We start from the raw sequence: 25,948 nt of genomic DNA, 5'->3' as shown, positions 1-25,948 counted from the left end.
TTTTGCACGTCTTATTTTACACCTCAACCATCCACCCGATTATGATTGGTATGCCGTTACCGCTACAGTTATCGCGAAAAGAAATCAAGAACAGAGTATTCTTCAAAAAACGAATGAGAAATCTGAATGTATCAGAATATTTTCTACTTATCTTACTCTCTAATAGGCGTCGCCACTCAAACAATTATCATTTTGCCAACAATGTGAATATAACTTCTGTTTTGCTAATTTTTCTTCATATTTTTACATTCACTTTACTCTATTTGCCAACAGACTTGATTTAAATAGTGTTTTATTAAACCGGGGCGGCCCGGTAATTTAGGCGACAGCGGCGCCGCTCTTCAAACGGCAGGACCGGGGTACAAAACTCATCCGGAACGTCCCCCCGTAGTGAGGACTGACTACCCAACTACGTGGTATCGGCAAGTCTTAGTAAGCCATTCAATGGCCGGTGTGACCTCAGAGGTCGTTAAGCCAGGAAGAGAGAGGGAGAGAGTGTGTGTGATTTAGCTTTTCAATAAATTTTCTGCATTGGTACGAGAATTGATGATCGAAACGACGAACGGCCGTTAAAGTGACTTGCAATACAAATAACACAAGATGAAGTTAAGCTGGCTGGTAAAGCCTGACTCCCATTTAGTAGTGATGCCAGCGGGAAAGTAGCCTGCATTCAGCATATTCTTGAACACGGGAGTTTCGACTGCAGGGACCATTTGTTGGGTGAACCCATGGATTCATGGATTCTCCTACGATAATCCATGACGCTCTGTAACCAGGCATCTGGGACCAAGACGGTAACACGCATGGCAGATCTTGGTGAATCTTCAGCACTCCTGTCTATAGAATCAGAGCATTATCGCAAACTTGGGAACCGTCGTTTCCGAGAAGCAGATACCCGAGGGCTCGCAAGAAGCACTGTATGATCGTGAGTCTTATACGCCAGACGCCTCAAATCAAGATGTCAAAGCTGAGACATTTCTTTATTGAATAGGTCTTAGTGTTCTTAATGCTTTCCAAGCTTACTCCGGCAATTCAGCATTAAAGTATCGAACAGGCAATATAAGATATCATATTGGTAGCAAAAAAATAAAATAAAATCAAAGATCACGTGAAACACGCTTTTTCCTGCAGGATCTAGTAGGCTGATATTCTAGGCTTTTCAAATAATGTTAAATTCCTCTTAACTAACATTTTATTTTAAATAAAAACATAAGTTATTATAGCAAATTCTTCTGAAAAGTATCCAGCACCAAATCTTTTCAAAAATTATCCAAAATAATTATTTTCGTAGACTTTCAACACCATATGATAGCTTAGCTTTTCCTCCTCGTGCAACCGGCCGCTTATGATAATTTTCCACAAGCCAGTTGGACAAAACGCGGGTAGGACGGAGGATGGGAATACTTTGTCAAGGATGTGCGCCTGCCGTACCTTCACCGGACATTCGTTTAGCTGCGGCACGTTCACAATGTCTTTTATATGATCCTCGTACACGTTATGCATATGGTCGAAAAAGTCACAAAATCCACTCGTGGGCATCTTAACCGGATAGTGATTGAACTGCTGATTTCCCAGCCGACTGTAAAACAGATCCGTGTGGAACTGAGTGAAAGAAGTAAAGTCGAAAACAAGATTCATCAAATTGCTGTGCACTTGGATTGCCTTGCGTTTCAACTTACCACCAAATCATTATTCATTGGCTGCCGAATGTAAATCGTACCGTTCAGTGTCATCATTGTACGGTTAAACTTTCGGACGCGAAGTTTCATATCTACGATTTCGAAACCACTGAATTGTTCAAATTGTTCAAACAATGTTTCCAAACATGTTACTCTGCCATCCATTGCTGCTAAGCACAGAATTATGAGTTTGAAAGCGTTCACCATACTATTGTGATTTCAAGCTTGTCGATGCGAACGGTACTGTTGACGATAAACTAAACTGGTTGACCGTTTCGAACTGAAAAGTCTGTTTTGTACTCAAACTTTGTTATTGCAGTTTGTAACATGGTAACAGGTAACAGAGTTTGATTATCAGTTACAATGTTTACACGTGTTTGACTTTTATGACGTATATTTGATGTTCATGATCACAGTGGCGGATTAACCTATGGCTATGGAGTTTACAGACACCAGGGGTCTCACCGGAAGGGAAGGGACCTTCGCATATCAGAGAACCCCATTAGTTCCTCTCTCCTTCTGGTCAACTCGATACCCATCCCGCCTAGGGTCTCCAAACTCCTTTATCCGAAACTGCAATGTGAACGATCATTACACACGCGACACTTTTTATTAAAACCATTCGTTTGTAGCCGTAGTGCAGCATAATCCAGCTTCCAGATCCAACATGTTGTTCCCCATGTTTATACTCACACTGGTCGTGCTGTCCTTGCAAGAATTGCAAGTAGACTTCGAACGATTCGAACAGCTTTCGGGGTTCGATTACTATAACAGTACGGTACGAGTGCGTAAGTACAACCGCACAGCAGTAACACTCAACGGTACATTGGAACTACTAAAACCACTCAGCAAAAGTGTCATTGTACGTAATGAAGATACGAATGTTTTGGCTTGTTTGTTTGTGATTTATATTGTTTTCAAACCCCTCACAGGTATCGACCGATCTCTTTCATAGCAGCCTTGGAAATCAACAGTTTAACCACTATCCGATGAAGTTTCCCACCAGAGAAGTGTGCGATTTTATGAACACCATTTACACCGATTATCGAGAATATTTGGAGGATGTGATTAACCTACCAGATGAAAACGAATGTCCAATCGCACCACGCGTTATTGTCTTAAATAATAAGATTTTTCCGAGCAAAGCAGTACCTTCCTTTTTTCCGGCCGGTCTCTGGAAGGTATACGCTATTTCTTCACTAAACGATGTCGAGATAATGCGCTTCGAAGTGATCATAAAGGTGAAAAATGATCTTATTTGATACGTTCATGGAAAGTTTTGTAATATTTTATTTAATAAAATGTGGGTAAATCGAAGCAGTAGAGCGTCTTACCAAATAATATGTTAAATAGCACAATAATAAAGAAATATCTATCGAGATTGGATTTCGTTTTCGTTTTCTAATGCAGCATATTCCATCCCTATCAGAAACACATTCCACTACAATTTTACTGTGAAGCACATTACTCTGGCTCAGTCTAAAGTGTTTTGCTGCGGTGACGTATTCAACGATGTGTATCACATTCTGTGGTCCTGTCTGGACTACAAAAACCTCCACATCCTTCCTTATTGAGGGCAATCGACCATATTGGCAGACGAACGAGGACTGAAATCAAAGTAGTGTTGGCTACCAGGCTCTTCGGAAATTATTCTCCAACTGACCTGATCAAGCTTGGAATGTCACTGCTCTCCCTCCCGTAAGCCGGCTTACCTCCATATACATGAGAGATACAGCATTAGAATCGGGCCAAGCGGACCTACCTAGGGAAGTCCACCAACTACAAGAAAGAAACATGTACAAAATCAGCTCAAGGACTGAAACTACAGCGTCGAGTGTCCATAAACAATTATGGTTATGGTTGTTTGAATATTTATAGCAAAGTAAGGAATAACTGATAACCACCAGGCTTATCATCAATCAATTCCAACAGTGAAGTACGAACTATTTTCATGGTTTTCTTAAACATTATGTAAACCGGACAAAGAATTCCACGATGTGGAACACCTTCTGTGGTCCTGCGTGGAATTTGAAACCGCAAGACCCTCCTTGTTGAGCGCAGTCGAGAATGTCGGCAGACGCCTGGGTACAGAAATCAGAGAAATGTTGGCTACCAGGGACCTCCTCTACATGAGGATCATTTACCGATTCGCCAGAGACAACGGTCTTGTCCTATGATTCCACATCCCAAGTATCCTTCCAATCCTTATTCGTATTCCCCAATTCCTTTTTTGTTAAATGTTGTGTTGTCTATGTTTTAAGTGTATTTTTTGTAGGGCCACGGGTGATCCGATGACTGGGCAACAGCACTCGAGGGCGATTCCAACACTGCCGTAAAAGGGAGGCAGGCGTTGTTGAAAGTGCAGTGTTCTCCACTCCAGTCCAGTTTTGGCACATTGAGTTTGACAGCGTTGGCGTCGGGTTCGGGGTGTTTGGCGGGCTCAGTCTCGGGAGTAGTGAAGTCGCTTTCGCTGCTGCGGGATAGAGCTTGTCGATCATCCTTTGATTGGACGTTGACTACATTGAGCTTGGAATATCATTGCTGGAATGCACTGGAGAGCACTGTACGCAGACAAATGAATGTTCGTGCTGTCTTAACGATGTTTATTTGTTCGTTACAGTCCAGACCATAGCAAAATGATCAACAATAGAACGGCCACAACACCACTATAGCCGGAATTTGGATGCAACCAACCACCATCATTACAATAGCCACAGCAATAGAACCGGACCATCATCCATGAATACATGTTCATCATCATCATCATCATCATCATCATCATCATCATCATCATCATCATCATCATCATCATCACCATCATCATCACCATCACCACAACCATAACCGAGTATGCCCGGGATAAGGCAAAGAATAAGGAGGAAATGCCTTATCAATATAATTGTATTTTTTTTTTCAACACAAGTGGTGTTGACAATACGGCACTGGACCGTCATATTCAATTGTAAATAAAAAATAAATAAATGTAAACCGGACAAACGAATAAAACAATAACTTACTGCAAGGCAAGCCCGCAAGATCATTGACGACATAGCGCAAATAGTACAAGTCTCTTCCATATCACGATCAGTGAAAATCCTACACTTTTCATGTAATATGTACAGCACTGTTTCACTCAATTACACAACCCTCATGATCAACGATCATTAAGCACGCGAAACTTTGAATTAAAAGCATTCGTTTGTAGCCGTAGTGCAGCATAACCTGGCTTTCGGTTCCATGATGCTGTTCACCGTGTTTATACTCACACTGGTCGTGCTGTCCTTGCAAGGATTGCAGGTCGACTTCGAACGTTTTGAAATGCTTTTAGGGGTTGATTACTACAACAGTACGCTACGATTGCGTAAGTACAACCGTACAGTAGTGTCACTCAACGGTACATTGGAACTGCTGCAACCACTCGGCAAAGGCGTAATTGTATGCAAAGAAGATACGAATGTTTTGGCTTGTATGTTTCTGATTTATAGTGTTCTTAATCTTACTAGACTTGGACAACGGGTGATCGTTCCGGATGGGATTTGGGCCAAGGTCCTGGCGTTTACTAGAGTATACTACCGCGCCGACCCCGTTAGTTTACTAAAGTGTTCCACCCCAATTTGCAGCGCCTGTGCTATGAACCAAGGAAAATAGCAATGTTTTTTTTTTTTTATTTTATTTTATGTGGTCTTTATGGTCTTCAAATACACCACCAAAGTCATAAACGTCATCCTGGGAAACTGGCAGCAAGCAGAAGGGACAATCCAAATACAACATCCACGTCACACCAACCAGAGAAAGGCATAATGGCAACAAAGCTATCAACCTAGTCTACCCGGGATAAGGTGTATTTTAATGGTGGGAGCAGGAAATATCTTCCATTCAACGGAATTTGCCTGAGCCGTTAGATAGTTTTAAATTACACAAAGATGGCCACATTTCACAAGGCTCAAATAGAACCGACAATACCCAATTGAGGGTTTGAATCGCCAGAATAAGCCAGAATATCCAGAAAATATCATGCTTCCTGGTACGTTCTATCACAAAAACTGCTGGAAATAATATTAATAGCCAGAGCGAAACGAAACCTGCTTAGTGAGCTCCCAAAGGAAAGACACTTGCCTGCAGAGCATTTGATTACACTGGTACCCGTTGATCGTTTCCAACTGAACCAATGTAATTTCATAGCAAACAATATTTGATTATCTTTTATTATATACAACATTTTTCCGCTCAATTATACATCGCTCATGATCAACGATCATTACACACACGACACCTTGAATTAAAACCATTCGTTTGTAGACGTACTGCAACATAATCTAACTTCCAGATCCAACATGCTGCTTACCTTGTTTACACTCACACTGGTCGTGATATCCTTGCAAGGATTGCAGGTCGACTTCGAACGTTTTGAAATGCTTTTAGGGGTTGATTACTATAACAGTACGCTACGAGTGCGTAAGTACAACCGCACAGTAGTAACACTCAACGGTACAATGGAACTGCTGCAACCACTCAACAAAAGCATCATAGTGAGTAATTTAAGTATGTTGTACCGTACTTTGTATAATTATTTTCACGTTTTATTGCTATCAATCTGCCCACCAGGTGTCGACCGCTCTCTTTCATAGCAGCCGTGGAAATCAACAGTTTAATCACTATCCGGTAAAATTTCCCACCCAAGACGTGTGCGAGTTTATGAACAGCGTTTACACCGAATACCGTGAACACTTGAAGGATGTAGTTAATCTGGTAAGCGAAAACGAATGTCCAATCGCACCACGTGTTATTATTGCCGCAAACGATAAGGTATTTCCATCCCATGTGGTACCTCGCTTTTTCCCATCGGGTCTCTGGAAGGCACAAGCAATCGCTTGGCTAAACGATATCGAGGTGATGCGCTTCGAAATGATTATCAAGGCTAAAAATGATCTTATCTGATGATTTTGTACGTAGCTTTTGTTGATGTAAATTGTGCGATGTTCGATGTACAAAAGGATCTTACCAAATATTAGGTTAAACTACGCAATTAATAAAAAATATCTTTTATGATTGTGTCTTTTTACTACATCAACATATTTTACCTAGATCAGCAACGTCTAGGCTGAGAGATGAGCCAAAGAAGTTTATTTAGAAGCAAAATTTTATGATGGTGTAGTCATATTTTTGAGAACACAATCATTAAAAACACGAGTTTTCTTTTGCTCTTTCTTCGGACAGCGTTTTCTTGCAGATCGGACGATGATTGATGCCCTATTTATAGTTGAAATTTTATATTCTTTCGTGTTGATCCGCTAATTTTAATTTTATCACTCTGTAAAATCATTGCTTTGCACTTGTAAGTAATAAACAGATTCGATTCGATATGCTCCTTCAAAAATTCTTGGTGTCCTTTGATTGAGGGTAGTCCTAGCTGATTAGAGTCCCTTAGGATGCCAGGTCAGAAGGACAACCAGCCGCCCTAACATGGAAAACAGACGCTACTTGTCCAACCCTGTGAAGGGCTGAGCAGAAGAAGAATGTAATTTCATAGCAAACAATGTTTGATTATCATTTAATATGTACAACACTGTTCCGCTCTTGATATATCGCTCTTGATCAACGATCATTGCACACACGACACTTTGAAGTAAAACCATTCGTTCGTAGCCATACTTCAACATACCCTGGCTACCAGATCCAACATGCTGCTCACCTTGTTTACACTCACACTGATCGTGATATCCTTGCAAGGAATGCAAATAGACTTCGAACGATTCGAACTGCTCTCGGGGTTCGATTACTATAACAGTACGGTACGAGTGCGTAAGTACAACCGCACAGTAGTAATGCTCAACGGTACATTGGATGTTCTTGCAACACTCAACAAAAGCTTAATTGTATGTAATGAGGAAGCTGTGCGTGTTCTCTTTAGAATTACTTATATGCAGTGTTTTCCAATCCCAACCCAGATATCGACCGATTTGTTCCATAGCAGTCTTGGAAATCAACAGTTCAACCACTATCCGGTAAAGCTTCCCACCACAGACGTATGTGAGTTTATGATCAACTTACACGCCGATTACCAAGAGTACTTGCAGGATATAATCAACATACCTAAGGCAGGCGAATGTCCAATCCTACCACGTACTGTCTACATCAAGAATATGGTCTTTCCGACCAAAGCGGTGCCGCCCTTTTTCCCACCGGGCCTCTGGAAGGTTTTCATTATTTCTTCGCTGAACGATGTCGAGGTGATTCGCTTCGAAATGATTATCAAGGCTAAAAATGATTTTTTTTAGATGAATTCGTTCACGCGTACTTCATCAAAGATGGCAATGTGTACGTTATTTTGAAAATATATCTCGTGCATAATTATCCATATTCGTTTTATTTCATAATAATTTATAAGCACAGGAAATTTATCTAATCTACATTTGATCTTCAGCATGGTCTAGAACAGCCCGAACAAGTCCATAGGATCGTAAATGCTCATTAGGATTCGGAGAATGCTTCTTTTCGTGATACACGTCATTCCGTCTTGCAATTTCTCCGCAAACTGGTTGAAAAGACGGACGGTGGTGAATGTGTCGGAAGCTGCGTCTCACCTAGTACAAAGGACTTTTTTTCGTTTCCAAGTCGTAGCCGATGTCGATGCCCTTTTACTGCTCCGAATGCGTTTGAAGCAGCTTCAGCAGCGCTCACGAATTGGCTATCCAATACGGTTGGTTTGGTTCAGACGATTTAAATGTAAATATCACAGTACGCAACCAAAAAATTTAAAGTACGCAGCCCAAACCATACGTAAGCAGCCATCCGCGCGGACTGCAACCGTATGGAGTACAGTATTCTGTTCAGTGTTATTAGGTGTTGTTTTATTCTGAATCGGTTGTACAGAAAATGCGTCGGAATGGTTGATAACCTTCATAAACATCAATAAAACGCAGGCAAAGACTAAGACGAGGCAAAGACCAAATTGATGGTGGCACCTACGTGCCACCAACTACGTGGGGGTGATGTAGGGATAGGTGATCGCAAATTTGAAGTCGTCCAAAACTTCACCTATCTCGGGCCAGAAGTCTCCACCGGAAATAGCATAGAGACGGAGTTACGCGCTAGAATGCTGGCGGCCAGCCGGTCATTGACCCTGTCCCAAAAAGAGGAAGCCCTCTTAGCCGCTTTCAAGAGAAAGATGCTCAGAAGGATCGTTGGCCCCGTATGTGTGGAAGGACAATTGAGTTGCCGCCACAACGACGAGCTGTATTTCGACCACGCCGTCGACGACCAAGCTCAGAAAGTCCTTTTAGACCGTCCACAAGGACAGATGAGGCGTGACAGGTCCAGATTGGGGTGGGAGGATGGCGTGGAATCATCTGTCATTAAGGCCGGGATAACGGATTGGCGTACAACGGAGCGGGACCGTGAGTGATTCCGGATTCTGCTGCGGCAGGCCAAGACCGCAAAGCGGTTGTAGCGCCTGATAAGTAAGTAAGTAATAAAACGCAAGCGGTTTGAAAAGAAAAATCCATTTAACATATGGGTGGAGTCGCCAGGATGCTTGTCCCGTCGGCTAGAGTAACCCTTTAGCCTTAGAATGATTAACCCCCTTTCCTCTCAGCCAGAGCAGTTGTGAAACAATTAAGAGTCTCGTCTATGATACACCTAGGGCCTCGTTAGTTGCCTCACTAAAGGCCCCCGATCGCAAGATGAAGATCTACAGTGTCTTAAAGCGTGCGTCAAAGTAACTAAAGTCATGTTCATTGTTCATTTACTTTCCACCACTAATCAGTAAGCTCAAGATCGTTCATTACTTGTACCATGTATTCCATTTTTTCGTTGGTATCACGATCAAATGTAAACTAAATTACCACATTGAAGCTCTCAGTCATTGGAAGCTTTCAGCGCAAAGTTGAATGCAACATGGGGTTCGTTTCTTAACACACCGCGTATATCTAGCTTCCACAGACCCACCTTTCGCATCACTATTGGCCATATCTCGGTTGGAAATTCTCTATCAAAAACGTGTATTTCCCGCGTGCTAATAGGGCACTCAAATTTGGGCGGGAAATTTGTAAACAGCTCCGTCATGGCCGGATAGTAGGTGTGGAGATTATTCACAAAGTCACATATTCCCTCCGACGGTAATTTCATCGGCAACAGATTATACTGTTGATTGCCAAGCCGGCTGTAGTACATATCCAGTTGATACTGCATGCAATTGAAAAAAAATTAATAATAAGGTATAAATATGGTTAGCATGCAGTCTCGAGAACGTATCATACCTGCACATCGTTGCTGGTGTCATGAAAAATGTGGAACGTGCCGTTCAAAACACTCGTCGTTCGGTTAAACTTGCGTACCCGTGCATCGCACCACATCGCATCCTCTCCAAAAGTCTGCTCAAAGCTTTCGAAGGATAGTTTCAAACAGTGCACCGTGAAACTGCAACCGTAGAGTACAGCAACGATCCATAATGTGGGCATCATTGATAAATGATGCGCAAACAGCTTGCATCCGGGGACACTAAATATGATACTGGTAATGTAATGATGCATTTTAAAGCTTTTACCTGTATAGTCGTCAAAATGCAAAGGTGCTTATCGGCACGTGCATCGCCATATTCGTTTTATAGTACAGTTAATGCAGGTTTATTGTATGATTATTATTCGGAAAAATCATGTATTCGTGAGCTTGGCAGATTAATTTCTCCTTTACATGTAACTGATAAGCTTTGTTAATGCAGGATTTTTTTTTATTTTGAGTCTCAGCTACAATATGGACATTGTATTACAACTCGGATTGTTTTAATAAAAATATTACTTACTAACATATTGAACGCTACAACCGCTTTGCGGTCGAGTAATGTCGTCTAAAAATCCATTATCTCGGACATCCTTCGGACACATTATCACGCCTCTGTTGCATGGGCCTTTTCAGCCAACCACAAGATCCTTACGCGTCCTATAGTTTTACCTTAGCAATTCTATCATAAACAGGCTAAATAAATTCAATCACAATTTCTTTTGCTTCATTTATTTAATATGTGTGCATTTATCATATGTAAAGAATACAGTAACACCTAAAAGTCGTCATATCCTTTAACAAGAAAATAGTAAGTAATTATAACTTGTCCATCGAGCTTTCCCGTAACGAGTGCTTTCCAAAGGCCCCTTGGCATGACCTGTGACACTACTTCCTGCGGGAAGGCGAAATCGTACATATTGATAGAACGCGGTGAAAACGGACACTCGCCTATTGCTGGTAAGTGTTCTAGCGTTGCCACCTGCCGCTCGTAGGTGATCTGCAAGTTGTCCAGAAAGTCACAAATACCGGACGATGGTAACTTCATCGGATAGTGATTGAACTGCTGGTTTCCGAGCCGACTGTGAAATAAATCCAACGAGAGCTTTTAAACGACTCAGTGTCACTTGCGAATCTTCGCATCTCGCTGTATCGCTTCGTAGTGTATTGCTTGTGAACTACCTCTAAGCTGTTATTTATCCATGTGGGCACGATGAACGACCCGTTCAGTACGGTCATCGTACGGTTGTACTTGCGCACGCGTAAATCCAACAGCGCTATATCGAAACCGGATAATTGTACGAAGTTTTCGAACACTACCTTTAAACTAACTGCGGAAACGATAAACAATGCGTACAGGAATACTTTTAACATTATGAAACACTCTGCAAAGGTTCCGGCTACCTTTAGCGACACCACACGAATGGGATGGAGCTTGGAAGGTAAGATAACATTTATAGGCGATCGTTATGGCTCGCTCTCACAGCATGGCGTGCAACACGTGGTTTGAAACAATTTACTTTTTGTCAGGCGCCTGTCTAGACATCAAAGATTAGCAAAAAAAATTGTTATTGTATCAAAATCTAGAAAATAATACAATGGTGCTCCAAATGGTGGAGCTGGGAAGAGAAGTTTAAACATTCAGCTTACTGTAAACCAACTTCTAACTAATATCGTAATTCCAGAATTAACCCCTAGTAACCCTAATCCATTTAATACTTCTTCTTCTTCTTGGCTTAACGATCTCTAAGGTCATGCCGGCCATCGAAATGGCTTACTGCCGATACCACGTAGTTGATTAGTCAGTCCTCACTTCGGGGGGACGGTCCGGATGGGATGTGAAACCCGGACGTGCCGTTTGAAGACCGGCGCCGCTTAATTATTAAAATTCTTGGGACAAGTTCAACCAATTCAACAAAGATCAAGATCCTGGAAAAATATCCTGATGCTAACGACTTCAAGTCTGACAACTTATGTTCAGCAGTGGATCAAGCTCCTTTAAGCAGGCAGAATGGTAGCTCAACGAGATCCTTTGGGTTGTCCAGAAGCATGATTCCAGTTCCTTAGGCATTCTTCTCCAGAAGGCGAAATTTACTCACTAAACGAATCTCCGAAAATACTGCACTATAAATTATTGTTAGTTATTTATCACAATACGCAATAGAATCTTGCATCAGATATTAGAAGCTCCTACGAATAGCTATTTAAAATCAGCAAATTTAAATAGAAGATAACAAGCCTCAACAATCTGGCCATCCCGTCCCCCGGTTATCTGCCCTCTCCAAAGTACTCTGAGCATTATATCCCACTCTATCTCACAAACGTTATACATAAATGGCAGGTCACATGTTTCTATTAAACACGAGCTTCTGATTGCATCTTATTTTATCGATATGTAAGCTATCTTTCATATTATTGTTTTGTGTAGTAAACAAGCAGCAATATAACCTGATACTAGACGATTAATGCGCCGATCACGTTCAAGCAACATAGTCGTTCTTTATCAGTGCTTTAGCAGTATAATTTCAGTTGTTTAAGTATTCTTCTGCAAAATACGCAATACATTCAATGAAAGAAATAAAAATCGTGCCTTTGAAAATTATGATTCATAAATTAATTTTATTTATTTATCACAACCTAGAATACAATTTCACGTCCAATATAAGAATCTCCTACAAACAGCTACATATGATCAGCAAATTTAACAAGAATATAGTAAGACACCGCGATCTGCCCATCGCTTCTTCCGACTATTTGCGCTTTCCAGAGTCCCCTGGGCATTACCAATGGCACTACATCCTTAGGGAAAGCGATATTATACACGTTGATTGTTCGCGGGGAAAATGGACATTCGCCTTCTGCGGGAAAATTTTCAACCGATTCAAAATACTCCCCATAGTAGTCGTGAACGTGATCAATAAAGTTGCAACAACCGGACGATGGGAGTTTCATTGGATAGTGATTAAACTGCTGATTTCCGAGCCGACTGTGAAATAAATCCAATGAAAACTGTTCGTACACTTCATTACTAAGATGTTGAGCTAAAATCTGCATTGTTTCTGGGTTTTTTTGCATTTACCACCAAGCTGTTGTTAACCCAATCATGTACAACAACCGATCCATTCACTACGGATAATGTACGGTTAAACTTTCGCACCCGTATATTGAACAATGCTATCTCAAATCCAGCTTCTTGCACGAAACTTTCAAACATGACGTGATAGCTAACCACACCAACGACGCACACAGCATACACAAACACTTTCAACGTAACGTGTCCATCCATTAGAAATGTGTTCCTTCCGAACCACAGACATCAAATAAATGGAAAAGCTCTAATCATGCAGGTAAGTATTTATAGTGATTGGCTGGACCTGAACTTCTGCTCATGTGTACTGAAATATCTACATGTTACCTATCTAAACATGATCACTCTACACGAAAATAGTGTAACTTTGTCGATCCTGCGTGTAGTTTGCGCTTTAAGTGCTAAACGTTCGCACGTGGCTTAGTGTACGACGGTTAAACGGTGATATCCCGGCGGTTTTTTTAGAAGCATCTGGTATGCAACGTCACTTTGAGCGATCAAATACGAACGATACATTTTTGGCCTTTGTTATCATTTCGTCCATCAGGTTTGAAAGCGACTACGAGGAAGACTAAAATACAACTACTGGAACATATTTTATAATGCCTCAGTTATGCTTATAATACCAGACTTACGATAATTACGAATTATGTCAAAACTCTTTTGTATTTGGTAAAAACTACCACCAAAGCTCGTGGACTATAAAAAACACTATAATTGATTGCTTACTTAAGTTCTTAAGCTTCTAGCGCCGTTCGTCACACTGCAACACCGGGATTCAAATCCCATCCAGAGGTTCCCCGTAGTGAAGACTGACTATCCAACTACGTAGTATCTACAAGATGGCCGATATGACCCAGGACATCCTTAAGCCAAGACGAAGCAGAACCATTGTGTTCTAAACATACAGATGAAATCTTCGCAAGCTGGACCCAAGACTTCGAACTAATCCTAAAGTCTAGTTCAGAAGATTCGAACCACGCACGCGTGCTGAGTAATCCGTTGCTGTTCTCATGGCTCACCGTACAACATAATGGCTTGAAGGATTTGTAGGAAGGTAGTAAAATTCCTTGCAAAAACTTCGAGAACATAAGAAAAAACCGGAAGATCCTAAAAATACTCTGAGAAATCCGTATCTACATCATCAACATATTTCATGATGTGGGTTGACTTGTAGAACGTGGACTCTCTCTCTCTCTCTCTCTCTCTCTCTCTCTCTCTCTCTCTCTCTCTCTCTCTCTCTCTCTCTCTCTCTGAGACGAATCTACCGAAGATACACCAGAAAGAGCAATTTCATTATGGATTTTTTGTTGTTACTAAGTATTTCTAATAACGGATTTCGTAAAAAAAAAACATATCAGTAACTTTTTCGCAAGTTCACAGCTTTTTCGTAATGCAACCGTCGAAAGCTTCTCCGTCTAGGCTCGGCTTAACATTTTCGAACCTGTCAAACACGGGCCGTCAAATATTTGACAACCGTTTTGACACATCGCAGCAGCAGCACCAGCAGCAAAAAAAACGAACCCATCTCCTGTCGAAAAACTTTGCCAAACCACCGCGAACGGGAAAGTGTGTACCGTCGTGTCCGGGAATCCGTTTTAAGCCCCCTACCGTTGGTTGCTGCTGCCCCGCCGAAGATACGCGCGCGCCCCGACAATGCTGACCAATCTGGCCAAGCTGTCCGCTGTCCGCGGAGTGTCGCAGTCCGTCACCAATGGGCTGAAACCAGCCGTCGTCGGTGCTGCCAAAGCGGAAAGCAAATCGGCCTCTGCCGCAGGTGCGATCCCCGTCGTTTCGGCCGCATCCGCAGCTGGCCTTCCGAGCAACAATGTTCGGGTAGTCTCTGGCGTTACAGGTTAATATCATTGATTGTTGTGCGTTTCCGGCGTAGTGTAGAGAAATGATCAAAAGTTGTGTGTTGCATAATTGTTCTACCGAAGGACGATGGCACGGTCGCGCCAGTTTGACAGTTCTCCGTGTGGACCCAGTCATCGGGCGAAAAACAAAAATCGGTGCAAAATCTTGCGTTATGTAATGCAATCTTTACCTTGCCAAATGGTCCCTTTTATGCTAAAACTCCCACATAATGGGGTTAGAAAGGACGTAATATTTGTCCACAATGTTTTGGTATATGCTTTTTGTTGTGAAATTAGCATCCAGAATGAGTTTTTCCTGCCGAAAGCAGCATATCAAGTACACTGCGCCATATGACACGGAATCATCCAAACAAAACGAACCAAAACCCGTTCCCTATCGGATTTCAATGTGTAATTTGTTTCCCTGTGAGCTTATACTAGGAGATCTCCTCTGTTTTCCTTTGCAGGAGCAACACAGATCCGATGCGCTCACACCGACATCCGTGTGCCGGATTTCTCGGACTACCGTCGCGATCAGGTCAAGCGCCCGAATGCGAAAAACGACAGCGCGGATGATCGTGCTGCCTTTACGTACCTTCTGGTTGGAGGTGAGTACTTGCTTCTCCTGTTCCCATGTGTGGTTCGTAGTAACATCCACTACATTAACTTAATTTCTCTAGGTGCCGCCGTATCGACGGCGTACGTCGCCAAATCGCTCGTGTCGACGTTCGTTTCCTCGATGAGCGCGTCCGCCGATGTGTTGGCCATGTCCAAGATCGAAATCAAGCTGGCCGACATCCCAGAGGGCAAGTCGATGACGTTCAAGTGGCGCGGTAAGCCACTGTTCATCCGCCACCGTACCGCACAGGAAATCGAGGCGGAACAGTCGGTTGCGGTCGCTACCCTGCGTGATCCCCAGAACGATACGGTACGGTTGAAGGTCCTTGAGCGAGAGAAAATACTCAGCTACATCTAATGCTTGCTGTTGTTTTAATCCTTTTAGGAGCGTGTCCAGAAACCAGAATGGCTCGTCGTTATCGGTGTGTGCACGCATCTTGGCTGTGTGCCAATTGCAAACGCCGGTGACTTTGGTGGCTACTACTGTCCGTGCCACGGTTCCCACTACGATGCGTCCGGCCGTATCCGCAAGGGTCCAGCGCCTCTGAACCTGGAAGTGCCGTATTACGAGTTCCCGGAGGATGGTCTCCTTGTTGTTGGTTAGAAACCTTCCCATCCCGCTCACTTTCCTTTCGGTTTTCCATCGCAAACACGGTTAAACCGGCGGACCCTACCCCTTCTACCCCAATTCAAATAATAGTAGTTTCAGAGTATGTATCAATTGCGGAACGAGAGCTAAACAATCAATCTTTCGGTTCGGTGATAAATGAACTCCTTTTTCGGATTGTCACCACCTAGCGTGTGTGTAAGTGTTTGCAATGTCAATCCGATCAAGAACCAATGCCCAGACACCGCAAGAGGCGTCCCAACCAGCAGTGGACAACAAACCAAAACCAATTTACCGATAGTAGAACAATTACAGCAGACTGGGTAATAAATTGATTGGTATAACATTACTAATATGGTTGATTTTCTATACTTTTATTCTGTTAAGGGTTGTAAGCTCTCAGGGAAGAAGTGGATTTTCTCGTCTTAGAGATGCAAGTTCCGGTTGTTCTTTGTGAGATACTCTGCTTCCGGATCGGGCTTTACCACGGTCAGAGCCCTCGGTATGCAGATATTTTGTCTTCGTTGCATCCAAGCCAAGGAATTGTAAAGATCGGGAGAAAATCGTGCCCCGGATGTCGAAGCCCGCAAAGGTTTTCCAGGAACCTGTTGTTGAGTTTCTTGCAAAGTTTCCAGATGGACCCTCCTATCCAGTTTTCGGCGGTTAGGACTACCCCGTACAGACTGTTTTTCCTGATAAATTATGTAGACTAGATTCTTGCAATATTTTTTTTTCCAATGTTTTAAAGTAATCTTTATGGTACTGCACATAAACGATCCGGAAGCAACAATGATTTATCATATTTAGACTTCAATCAGCCGGTGCAATTGCAAGATGTCCCAGATCACCTTGTGATGCATCGCACAGCAACGGTACCAACACGCGCTTATACAGATCATCCTGTTCACCATGCGTGACACGCAAAATCTTTGCCGCCTGTTGCAAATGCTTCAGAGCGTCCGCAAACTGGCACTCATACAGCTGCAGTTTCCCTATCTTCAAGTACGTCAATCCCAGCATCGGATGGTACGGGTTATAATAATGGCGAAAGCCGTCCAACAGTCTCAACGCGTATCCGGTCGCTTCTCGCCACTTTTCCATATTAAGTGCACTTTCCATCGCGTTATCAAGCGTTTTGATGTGGTGTACGTTGTAGCGATGAAGCACGTGTTCCTGCTTCTTCAAACACAACCGACTAACGTCCAAATCTGTAGCTTAGGAAGAAAGTAACGGAAAAGTAAAGAATTTAAACCCATCGTTCGTGTACACACGTTAGTGCTCGTTTAAACTTACATGCAACACTTTTCATCTGCGCTAAATGGTCCCGCGTTAAGCTACTTATTTCGGCAAACGTATCCCGATCAGACTTAGTGATAGACGTCCCACAAACAGGGCAGCATTCTAGCCCCGTATCGTCCATGTTGATCGGTTCTTGGCAGTTTCTATTCGGACAAGCGGCAGCATTCATAAATTGCTTTTCCATCTCATCACGGCAGCGCTCACAGTCGCAATGAAAGTAGTACCGATCGGCAAGTTGTTCCCGCCTTACGTCCGTCGTATCAATTAGATCGATGTACGATATGAACAGTTTGCTAAAATCAAGCTCCTGCTCGGGATAGTCTTCCAGCAGGCGCATCTTTAGCGTTTCACCGTCGAACGAAACACACACGTTCGGGCGACAGCTATGATCGATGATCGAGGCACCGATGTACATGCCCGTCCCGATCGTGTTCATTTCATTGTCCAGAATGTTGAAAGTGTTGATGCACATCTGAAAATGAGATTTAAAAATGTTTGTGTGTTCATCCGCCCTATCGACGAAAATGCCTTAATAGCGGCGGGTTTTTTTTGCAATACAAATTTGCCTTAATAGGCAGATTTTGTAGCGCGATCAATTTACTCCTGGAAAACTGCACTACAAACCTTGCCATAAATTCGAAGCAGCTCCATCTTGCTCGGTCTTGCCACTTCATCCAACAACCGTTGCAGAACAACAAAAAGTGTCGCAAAGTGGTCCATTCTTTTAGAGTCTTGTTGGATATTTTCTTCATCTGCGCGTGAAACAAAATGAATCATCCGATTAGTATTTCGGGTAGCGTGAAAGGAAAAACAATCACATATATTCACAACAAAGGCGCACGAGGATGCATCTAGCTTTCTTTCCGGGATTCGGTGCCAAACGTTCTCCTCACACGTAAGTATGTTAATGAGTTCATTTAAATGACATAGAGTAAATTGAAAATAAATGCAAACACGCGATCATGTAGGGAATAGCAAGAAAAACCAATTTGAACGCAACGCAACAGAAACGCTCATCTTACGTCTCAAGTGTTTCCCCTCATTTTCAGGATGATGCAGTTATAGCTCGGGAATGTTTGTATCATTATTCAAAGATGGGATGTAAACTGTATGTACTCGATTACGGTTTTGAATCCGAAGTAATTCGCAGTTGACTTCGGAGTAATCCCGAGCAACCTACAGTTGATTCCGCAGTGCACTCCGGAGATTATATCGGAGATTACTCCGAACTTAACTCTAGATTATTTCGAAATTAACCCAGGATTTTTTCCCGGAGCTGAATTCGGTTTTTATACGTTGGATTCAGAGTGGATATCCAAAATCTACTCCGAAGTTCGTATCACTAGTACGTACTAAAAAAATGGAATCGCTCGTTATAAAGACATGGGACATCGGGAGACGTGAGTAACCTTCAACTTTCCTTCAGCATTGTTACACAATAATCGCATACAAAACACCGAATTAGAAAACGAATTTTAACAGTCAAAGTGGTACTAATGATGCTCACTATAAACTACCTTGTTCTGCTATTGGAGGTTTTCAATTTGTGCCTTTTAACGAAACGATGAGCAATGAAATCGAAACCTACACGGACTATAAGTATGATAAAATATGAAAATAAAAGGGTAAATAAATAAAGCAGGTGAATTTGATGAAAAAGAGCCAAACAATCGACTGCTGAAGGGATTCTCCACTACTTACGCGGCATAAGATCGCCGAACTTGCGGTAAAGCTTAGAGGTGTAGTAGCCTTTATAGGTATCGCCGCCTTTAAGCAGCCGCCGAACGATTCTGGCCATCATCAGTGCTGCAGACGGTACGACGAGACCCGCCGGCAATGCCTTTAGCTTTTCGCACTCCTCTTTATGATCCGACCATGCTTCTTTCTGGCATGAACGGCCACAGTATCGTACGTAGAGGCAGTTGGAGCATTTCATCACCTTCGTTCTGTAAAAAAACAAAATGTATGCTTAAATTACAGCTAACTGAAGCTATATAAAAGTACCAGGAACTTACTCCTTAAAGCACCGGTCACATCTTGAATCACGGTACCGTGGATCGAGCACGCAGGCAAACGGTTTCTCCTGCATTATTACATCTCCCCGTCGATAGATTAATTTCTTCATAGTGAATTGGATGAACAGAACCCCAGCACAGAACAGGCGAGCTTCACACCAGATTAGGTACAACAAGCCAAATAATAGATGCCTCCCAAAGCACTAGAGAGCTCACCGTAACACTTTCTTATGTTTTCTCCCGCACGCAACCCGGTAGTAGTCGCCACACACCGCCGTGTACGTTCTAATTAGCTCCTCCCAAAGGTGGTCGAAATTTAAAAATAACGCTTGTACGGCTTACAATGTCGTGGTATGGCGGCGGTGGTTGTGTTGTTAATGTGCTGGAACTACGCATAATACAGAAAATAGATACCGTAGTCTGGGACGGTCTGTTGTTGCCGTTCCGCGAGAGGATCTGTTACGTCTCTCTCGTACGGACACAGACAAACCAGTGAAATGCATAAATATTACCTACTTATCGGGGAGAATGGGGTGTATTTTTAGAGCCGCCGTGTATAGCTTTTTTATAGACGATGCATGCATGCGTAACTTCCCTGTTTTGGGTTTGGCGGTTATACAAAACGTTTGAATTTTGAATGTAACGTTAACTTATTTCCACCCTATTTAAATATGTGTTTTGCTTTTCGAAAATGCCGATATTTTACATGTTTTAAAAGATGTGTTTCACCTACAATTATTGGTTTTGTTATAGAGCGGTAGAATTTTTGGGTTTGTTTACTTCGAATTGCGTTGCGTTTGTTTGTTTTGAAGAATTGTCAAAATTTAATAACAAACTGATATGTGTTTATACAGCCAAGCTCAAAGCTTCACAGCATTACAAACCGTGTTTTTTTACATTTTTATAAGTTTTTCTGTTTATAAGTTTTTATGTTTCTTTTTGAACGATTTGATTTTCCTTTTTAATCTAATCCTTCTTCAAAAAATCTTCCACAATTTTCAAAAAAATAAATTAGCTAACATTGTTGAAAACAGATAGATCTATTAATCTTGGTTTTCGAATGGCGCGCTTTTGCTCCGGCTGTGGCAATCGGTGTAAATACAAACAGAACTTAAAATTGGTGTTTTGTGTTGCTCTTCCAAAAATATGGCCCATCCACAAGATTATCTATTCAGTGAAAGTGGCACAGTGGAGGATGAAAACGATGGCATCATTCCGTCCGATGATGAGCTCCCAGATGCCGGAGACGGCGATGACGATGGTGACGATGCGGCCGGCCCATCCAAACCGGTACCTTTGGAGGTGAAGAAAAAAACTGTCCGTAATCCCCGAAACATGCTCAACGAAGCAAAACTATGTGGTCCGCGTGGTATAATAGCGCTGAAGGATCATTTCAAGGGTTTCAAATTTCACGGCAAAGGCCACGAAGCATCCGATCTGAACAGGATGATGCGCCTCTACGAACACTGGGCCCATCGGTTATATCCGAAGTTTCACTTTGACGATTGTATGGCTAAGATCGAGAAGCTCGGCCACAAGAAGCAGGTACAGATGTACATGAACAAATATCGGTCGGGATTGTTGCAGCAGGAACTGGATGAAGCGGCCGCCGTACAGAGTGAGGAAGAGGAGCCGGATGAGAATCAGCAAATGAATCAACCGCTCGATCCGTTGGACAGTATGCTGGAAGAACAGATTGCTCGTTCGAGGGGACGAACTTCGATTGCCCACAATACATCCGGTATTGGAAATCTGTCCACCGATACGGCGTTCGATGCGGTGCGACAGGATGAGAGCAACATTCACGCAAATGCCTTGAAAGACACACAGCAGGTGATGAAATCGCCATCGATAAACGAAGAATTACGAGCCAAGATTGAAGCAAACCGATTGAAAGCCCTAGAACTGCGAAAAGCACGCATGCTGGCACAATCGCAGAGCACAAATGAGACGGAAAATACGGAAAACAGCCCAGAAACTCAATAAAAAGATTTTAGTAGCTCTAGAATATACACTGTTTCTAAAAGTTTCTAGTACAATGTTACGCTATGAAAAGATTTCTTTGAAGTAAATTTGAAACTTTTTGACATTGATCTCAGGAACGAAGGCAAAAGGTTGTCCGAATTGCAGGTGTAGTAAATGGCTCGCTATCTTTAGTTCAAAATATGGTTCATACCTTCTAGAAGACAAAATCCCTGGAGACTCCATACCTTAGAGCCCGCAAAATTAAGCTTACCAAACTTCACATGCTCATTATCCTACAGAAAATTGAACAAAATCTAAGGGTTAGCATCCTAAAACTTGCAGACAGTCTGACACTGTACCCTGCACAAATATCAAAGTTAAGTAAGACGAACAGTACAAAGTGTTATCCATGCAGAAGGATATTGAGGCTACTTTGCACGGACGAAGTCGGTACGAGCGGTTAGAGAGCGCTAAAAATCGAATTGTGGATTCATGGGGTCAATTGGATTGAAAAATTTTAAAACTTCCTTGATTCAGAACAAAAACTAACTGAAATGGATTTTCTCATGCAAGAATGGGAAAAAATATCATCTTACATAACTATGTTTTTATACAAAGAAAACAATTTTTCCAATAATTTGTATCCTAATCCATACTGTTGTATGGACATTTTTTTTTTTTTTTTGATACAGTGTACGCATTTATTATACTCAACAGTTTGTTCTCCCTGTGCCATCATACACGGACTGGCACGAGAAATTCCTCCATTGTGAAACGTCTTATAAAATGTAAAATAGAAATTATCCTTACAGTAGTAGCGATAAAAGTACGATTCCTTACAGATACGAATTCAAATCAATACCCAGTAAAACGCAACATCAGATAACCTCCTCCCCTACTCAGCGGCGGCTTTGGTTTCGCTTCCCGTGGCCTGCTTCTCAACCGTCGAGTCCTGCTTAGCGCTCTTCTTAACGGGAGCCTCACCGTCCCCATCCCTGTCCCGCTTACGCTTGTTTCCTGCGTAATGGTGATGATTGCGGTTATTATTGCCCCGGTTTCCTCTACCCTTATGTTTCGCGTTGCCCTTCCACTTGGCCTGTTCTTCGGCAATCTTCGTCAGGTAGGCAGTTTCCTTCTCTTCAACAAGCAATTCGACCGTTACCTCGGCTTCGTCGACGGTTAGCTAAAAATAAAATGGGACAGGATAGTGTGTAAAATATTCCACACTTCTTTGTCATCTATTTTACGCACCTTTTTATCCGTCAGCTTGTCTAGAAACTGTTTGCCTGCGTCCTGCTTGCTAAATCGCACGTAACCGTTCTTGTCTCCCTTATGAAAATCGATGTAAGCAAACTCGAGCGTCTCATCAAGCTTACGAATTGTTTCTTTGATCGATTCGCGGGTCGTTTCACTGCCAAACCCTTCCATAAACACGCACGCCCCGGTCGGCAACTGTGCTGCTAGCACAGTTGCACAGTGATTGTTTGCATCCTGCTTTTTGCGCTTCCTTTCCTCAATCTTCTCCGCTCTCTGCTTGTGCTCGTTCCGCTTCGTATCGTAGTAATCGTTCTGCATCATGCAAAGCAACTCCTTACCCTTGTACTTCAGCGGTCCTTTGGACAGAAACGCTGCACACGCCTCCTTGTCGGCAAACGTCACGAACAAGCTGCCCTTGAACAGATACTTCTTCGTCGGTTTGTCCAGATACTTGCGCATGAAGATGTTGACCATCTTCTCGTACGGTTGGAAAAATTCCACCAGCTCATGCATGGTGGTGCCACCCTGCGGGGCAAACCCTTTCACGTACACGGTACGCGCGTACAGTTCCTTGCGCCGTTCCTCGTTCATTTCGAGCAGCGGACGTTCCGGATGACGGCGCAGCTTTTCCTTGTCTTCGCTGATCTCAATCAAACCCTCGTCCGATTTAGCGATCGCGTCCACAATCACCTTCTTGTCCTCGCTGAGCGACTTCAGGCGCTTGAACGTTAGCAACACATCGAGCGGCACCCAGCCATCGTCTTTTTCGAGCTGTTCCTTCATGAATTTGTCCTTCGCCAGATTGGCGTCACCAAAATAATACTCCAGCTGGCGGATGATTGCTGCCTCGTTTGCGGTTACGGCACTGCTGTTCGCATCATTCTCTTCTGGTTTTTCCTCTGGCACAGTAGCCGATTGTACTTCTGATTCAGTCATCGTGCGTGGCTGCAAGTAAATTGTTAGGTTAGATTATGTGCCGGGGTAAATTTTTGCGGAGCCGCACACAAGGTACACCATCTAAAGGCCCTATAGAAGGGGTGCATTAGCGCAGGAAATCTTTTTACACAGCAAATACTTATTCTTTCGCTACCTGTTGTTGAAGAAACTCGTATATTCAGCTAAATTTTGCACGTGCGAGCTCACGAAGTGTCGACAAAGAAATGCTTGTTTGTGTGTTTGCACGTTTTCTCAACATGTTGAAGGATGGATGACAGTTCGATCGATCAAGATGATTGCAGGCAGATGTATACCGTGAAATAGAATTTAATGAAAATGCTGCAGACATTGCTTTCGGATTCATTTTTATAAGTAATAGTTTCTTTTGTTTTTTTTTCTTGATTTATCATTGCATTCTTTTCTCAAAAAGAAGGGTAATTTTTAAAATAAACAACCGTATGCTTGTAACACAATGTTCTAGCTACCTTCGGAATCGAAACTGTCAAATTGTTTACATTTGTGAGCTGTCGTCAATCGCAAACACACGTGCGCCGCAACAAATTTGTCTGCTGCATACGCGATTTCTATTTAAAATTTGTTAAATTAACCACATCCCAAAGGCTATCCGCACAATGGAAGGCCTTTTGAGTTCTGTGGCGGTTCCTAGCATGAAAGAGCGCCAGAAACGACTGTGCCAAGAGCGACAGAAGGAGCGGCACCGGCCAGTTTACGAAGGTATGATTTTTCGTAAACAAACACGCAAAAGAACAGCTGATGATATCTTCTTACGGTTTTAGATTCCAGTAATTTTGGTGTTCGCATGCTTGCTAAATTGGGTTGGTCGGAAGGTAAAGGTTTGGGTAAGCACGAAAACGGCATTGCCGTACCGGTAGCACAAAGATTTAAGCGGGACACCGAAGGTGTTGGCTTTGTTGGTGGACCCGATGATCAGTGGACACAGCATGATGCTGGTTTTAATGATCTACTGAAACAGCTGAATGGTGAAGCAGACGTGCCAGACGATCCTTGTGACACCGAACTCAATCCAAAAGCACAGCTCCAGTCGCTTGAGGAACGGTCGAAGACGTCGCGTGTCCGGGTACACTACAAGAAATTTACCCGTGGGAAGGATCTGAGCCAAGTGAACGAAAAAGATCTTGCCAACATTTTTGGCAAACGTTCTTTTGCCGAGATCAATAAGCCGGTTGTAGCGCCTGCAGATAATAATTCGTCCGGAAACGTGAGTGACGAAGATTCGCAACAAGAACGGCCCGTTTTAGGTTTGTCCACGATCAAGGCGAGCATGTCGATCCAGGAGTACTTCAAGGAAAAGATGAAACAAAAAAGTTTGTCCAGTTCTGGTGGTAATGGGACAAAATGCGAAGAACAATCTACCAAAGAGCTGGTACATCCTGAAGTCGATTCTAGTATGCCTAAGAAGAAGAAAAGCAAGAACAAAAATGAAGAATCTTTACCAATTCCTGTGGAGGACACTGTGCCCAGTGAAGAAGTGTCGCTAAAAAAGCATAAACGAAAGCGAGAAAAAGTAGAGCCGGTTGAGGAAGCTGCAGCCGTGGAGGATGTTCCAATTGAACCGGAAAAAGAGTTGTCTGAGGTCGGGAAAAAAAGGAAAAAATCCATTAAACAAATTCAAGATCCTGAATCATCGATTGTAGATGCGACTGATGAGATGGGAAAGGAAGATCTCGCTGAAGCTGAGGAACCTGTGAAAAAGAAGAAAAAACCTAAAAAAAGTAAAATAGATGCATCGTTGGAGGTTAATATTACTAACGGAACACTTGCTATCGATGAGATGGCCAAAGAAGAAATCGGTGAAGCCATCGCTGAAGAACCAACAAAAAAGAAGAAAAAATCTAAAAAAAGCGAATTGGAAGAATCCATCGAGACCAATGGTACGAACGAAATGGCCACAGCGAGTCGCGACGCACAGCGAAATGGTAAGGATAGCGAAATAGATGAAACACAAACACTTACAACATTGCAACAGGACCTTCCACCATCTGCGGAGTTGCCCCCGCTGGAAGATGAGGAGGAGCTAACGTGCAAAGTTAAAGTCCATATGTTGAAGTACCTTGACGAATCACGCTTCAAAGGCTCTAATTTTGGCGACATTATTGGTTACAGATTGACGGAGCAGGTTAAGCTTATCAAGAACGAGGCCCGGTCAACAAAATGGAAGCGAAAGAAGTAACACGTGTGGTCTGTGTGAAACTGTGGATAATAAATAAATGTATATTTTAATTGAATTCGAGCTTTTGGTTGATGGTTTTGATTGTTTTCTTCTTGATTCGCTTGTTCAAAATGAGATGAGGACTCTTGTTTCTCTCTTT

The 25,948-nt window shown here is 42.7% G+C and overlaps 12 protein-coding genes across 13 annotated transcripts; 6 read left to right on the top strand and 6 right to left on the bottom strand.

Annotated features, from left to right (window-relative positions):
• Nucleotides 1-1,266: 1,266 nt before the first annotated feature.
• LOC126565494 (uncharacterized) lies at nt 1,267-1,886 on the bottom strand. Its single transcript, XM_050222676.1, has 2 exons — nt 1,680-1,886; nt 1,267-1,602 (listed from the first exon to the last, which is right to left on the bottom strand). The coding sequence occupies exons 1-2, from the start codon at nt 1,884-1,886 to the stop codon at nt 1,267-1,269; spliced, it is 543 nt and encodes a 180-aa protein (XP_050078633.1).
• A 460-nt stretch (nt 1,887-2,346) lies between these two features.
• On the top strand, nt 2,347-2,941 carry LOC126565514 (uncharacterized). Its single transcript, XM_050222699.1, has 2 exons — nt 2,347-2,541; nt 2,612-2,941. Exons 1-2 carry the CDS (start codon nt 2,347-2,349, stop codon nt 2,939-2,941), a joined length of 525 nt encoding a protein of 174 aa, XP_050078656.1.
• Nucleotides 2,942-6,013: 3,072 nt separating this feature from the next.
• On the top strand, nt 6,014-6,617 carry LOC126565512 (uncharacterized). Its single transcript, XM_050222697.1, has 2 exons — nt 6,014-6,208; nt 6,285-6,617. The coding sequence occupies exons 1-2, from the start codon at nt 6,014-6,016 to the stop codon at nt 6,615-6,617; spliced, it is 528 nt and encodes a 175-aa protein (XP_050078654.1).
• Nucleotides 6,618-7,360: 743 nt separating this feature from the next.
• Nucleotides 7,361-7,957, top strand: LOC126560433 (uncharacterized). Its single transcript, XM_050216393.1, has 2 exons — nt 7,361-7,555; nt 7,628-7,957. Exons 1-2 carry the CDS (start codon nt 7,361-7,363, stop codon nt 7,955-7,957), a joined length of 525 nt encoding a protein of 174 aa, XP_050072350.1.
• A 1,579-nt stretch (nt 7,958-9,536) lies between these two features.
• LOC126560432 (uncharacterized) lies at nt 9,537-10,138 on the bottom strand. Its single transcript, XM_050216392.1, has 2 exons — nt 9,938-10,138; nt 9,537-9,863 (listed from the first exon to the last, which is right to left on the bottom strand). Exons 1-2 carry the CDS (start codon nt 10,136-10,138, stop codon nt 9,537-9,539), a joined length of 528 nt encoding a protein of 175 aa, XP_050072349.1.
• Nucleotides 10,139-10,734: 596 nt separating this feature from the next.
• On the bottom strand, nt 10,735-11,330 carry LOC126565522 (uncharacterized). Its single transcript, XM_050222708.1, has 2 exons — nt 11,139-11,330; nt 10,735-11,061 (listed from the first exon to the last, which is right to left on the bottom strand). Exons 1-2 carry the CDS (start codon nt 11,328-11,330, stop codon nt 10,735-10,737), a joined length of 519 nt encoding a protein of 172 aa, XP_050078665.1.
• A 1,308-nt stretch (nt 11,331-12,638) lies between these two features.
• LOC126560431 (uncharacterized) lies at nt 12,639-13,242 on the bottom strand. The gene is made up of 2 exons (XM_050216391.1): nt 13,036-13,242; nt 12,639-12,965 (listed from the first exon to the last, which is right to left on the bottom strand). The coding sequence occupies exons 1-2, from the start codon at nt 13,240-13,242 to the stop codon at nt 12,639-12,641; spliced, it is 534 nt and encodes a 177-aa protein (XP_050072348.1).
• Nucleotides 13,243-14,598: 1,356 nt separating this feature from the next.
• LOC126565233 (cytochrome b-c1 complex subunit Rieske, mitochondrial) lies at nt 14,599-16,141 on the top strand. Of its 2 annotated transcripts, none has more exons than XM_050222391.1 (4): nt 14,599-14,821; nt 15,368-15,508; nt 15,581-15,828; nt 15,904-16,141. In XM_050222391.1, the coding sequence occupies exons 1-4, from the start codon at nt 14,701-14,703 to the stop codon at nt 16,120-16,122; spliced, it is 729 nt and encodes a 242-aa protein (XP_050078348.1). In that variant the 5' UTR covers nt 14,599-14,700; the 3' UTR covers nt 16,123-16,141. The 2 variants fall into 2 exon arrangements, with proteins under 2 accessions (XP_050078348.1, XP_050078347.1); XM_050222390.1 differs by having other exon boundaries at nt 14,599-14,899.
• Nucleotides 16,142-16,935: 794 nt separating this feature from the next.
• LOC126565879 (histone-lysine N-methyltransferase SMYD3) lies at nt 16,936-19,549 on the bottom strand. Its single transcript, XM_050223089.1, has 5 exons — nt 19,440-19,549; nt 19,126-19,370; nt 18,049-18,176; nt 17,419-17,896; nt 16,936-17,339 (listed from the first exon to the last, which is right to left on the bottom strand). Exons 1-5 carry the CDS (start codon nt 19,547-19,549, stop codon nt 16,936-16,938), a joined length of 1,365 nt encoding a protein of 454 aa, XP_050079046.1.
• A 1,036-nt stretch (nt 19,550-20,585) lies between these two features.
• On the top strand, nt 20,586-21,425 carry LOC126560430 (protein TIPIN homolog). The gene has a single exon (XM_050216390.1). It carries the CDS (start codon nt 20,586-20,588, stop codon nt 21,423-21,425), a length of 840 nt encoding a protein of 279 aa, XP_050072347.1.
• Nucleotides 21,426-22,299: 874 nt separating this feature from the next.
• On the bottom strand, nt 22,300-23,597 carry LOC126560429 (la protein homolog). The gene is made up of 2 exons (XM_050216389.1): nt 22,656-23,597; nt 22,300-22,587 (listed from the first exon to the last, which is right to left on the bottom strand). The coding sequence occupies exons 1-2, from the start codon at nt 23,595-23,597 to the stop codon at nt 22,300-22,302; spliced, it is 1,230 nt and encodes a 409-aa protein (XP_050072346.1).
• Nucleotides 23,598-24,229: 632 nt separating this feature from the next.
• Nucleotides 24,230-25,809, top strand: LOC126560428 (PIN2/TERF1-interacting telomerase inhibitor 1). The gene is made up of 3 exons (XM_050216387.1): nt 24,230-24,332; nt 24,395-25,510; nt 25,643-25,809. Exons 1-3 carry the CDS (start codon nt 24,230-24,232, stop codon nt 25,807-25,809), a joined length of 1,386 nt encoding a protein of 461 aa, XP_050072344.1.
• The last annotated feature ends 139 nt before the right edge of the window (nt 25,810-25,948 follow it).

The sequence above is a fragment of the Anopheles maculipalpis genome, chromosome 3RL, assembly GCF_943734695.1.
Source record: "Anopheles maculipalpis chromosome 3RL, idAnoMacuDA_375_x, whole genome shotgun sequence".
NCBI lineage: Eukaryota > Metazoa > Arthropoda > Insecta > Diptera > Culicidae > Anopheles > Anopheles maculipalpis.
This window is presented reverse-complemented; position numbering and strand designations above follow the sequence as displayed.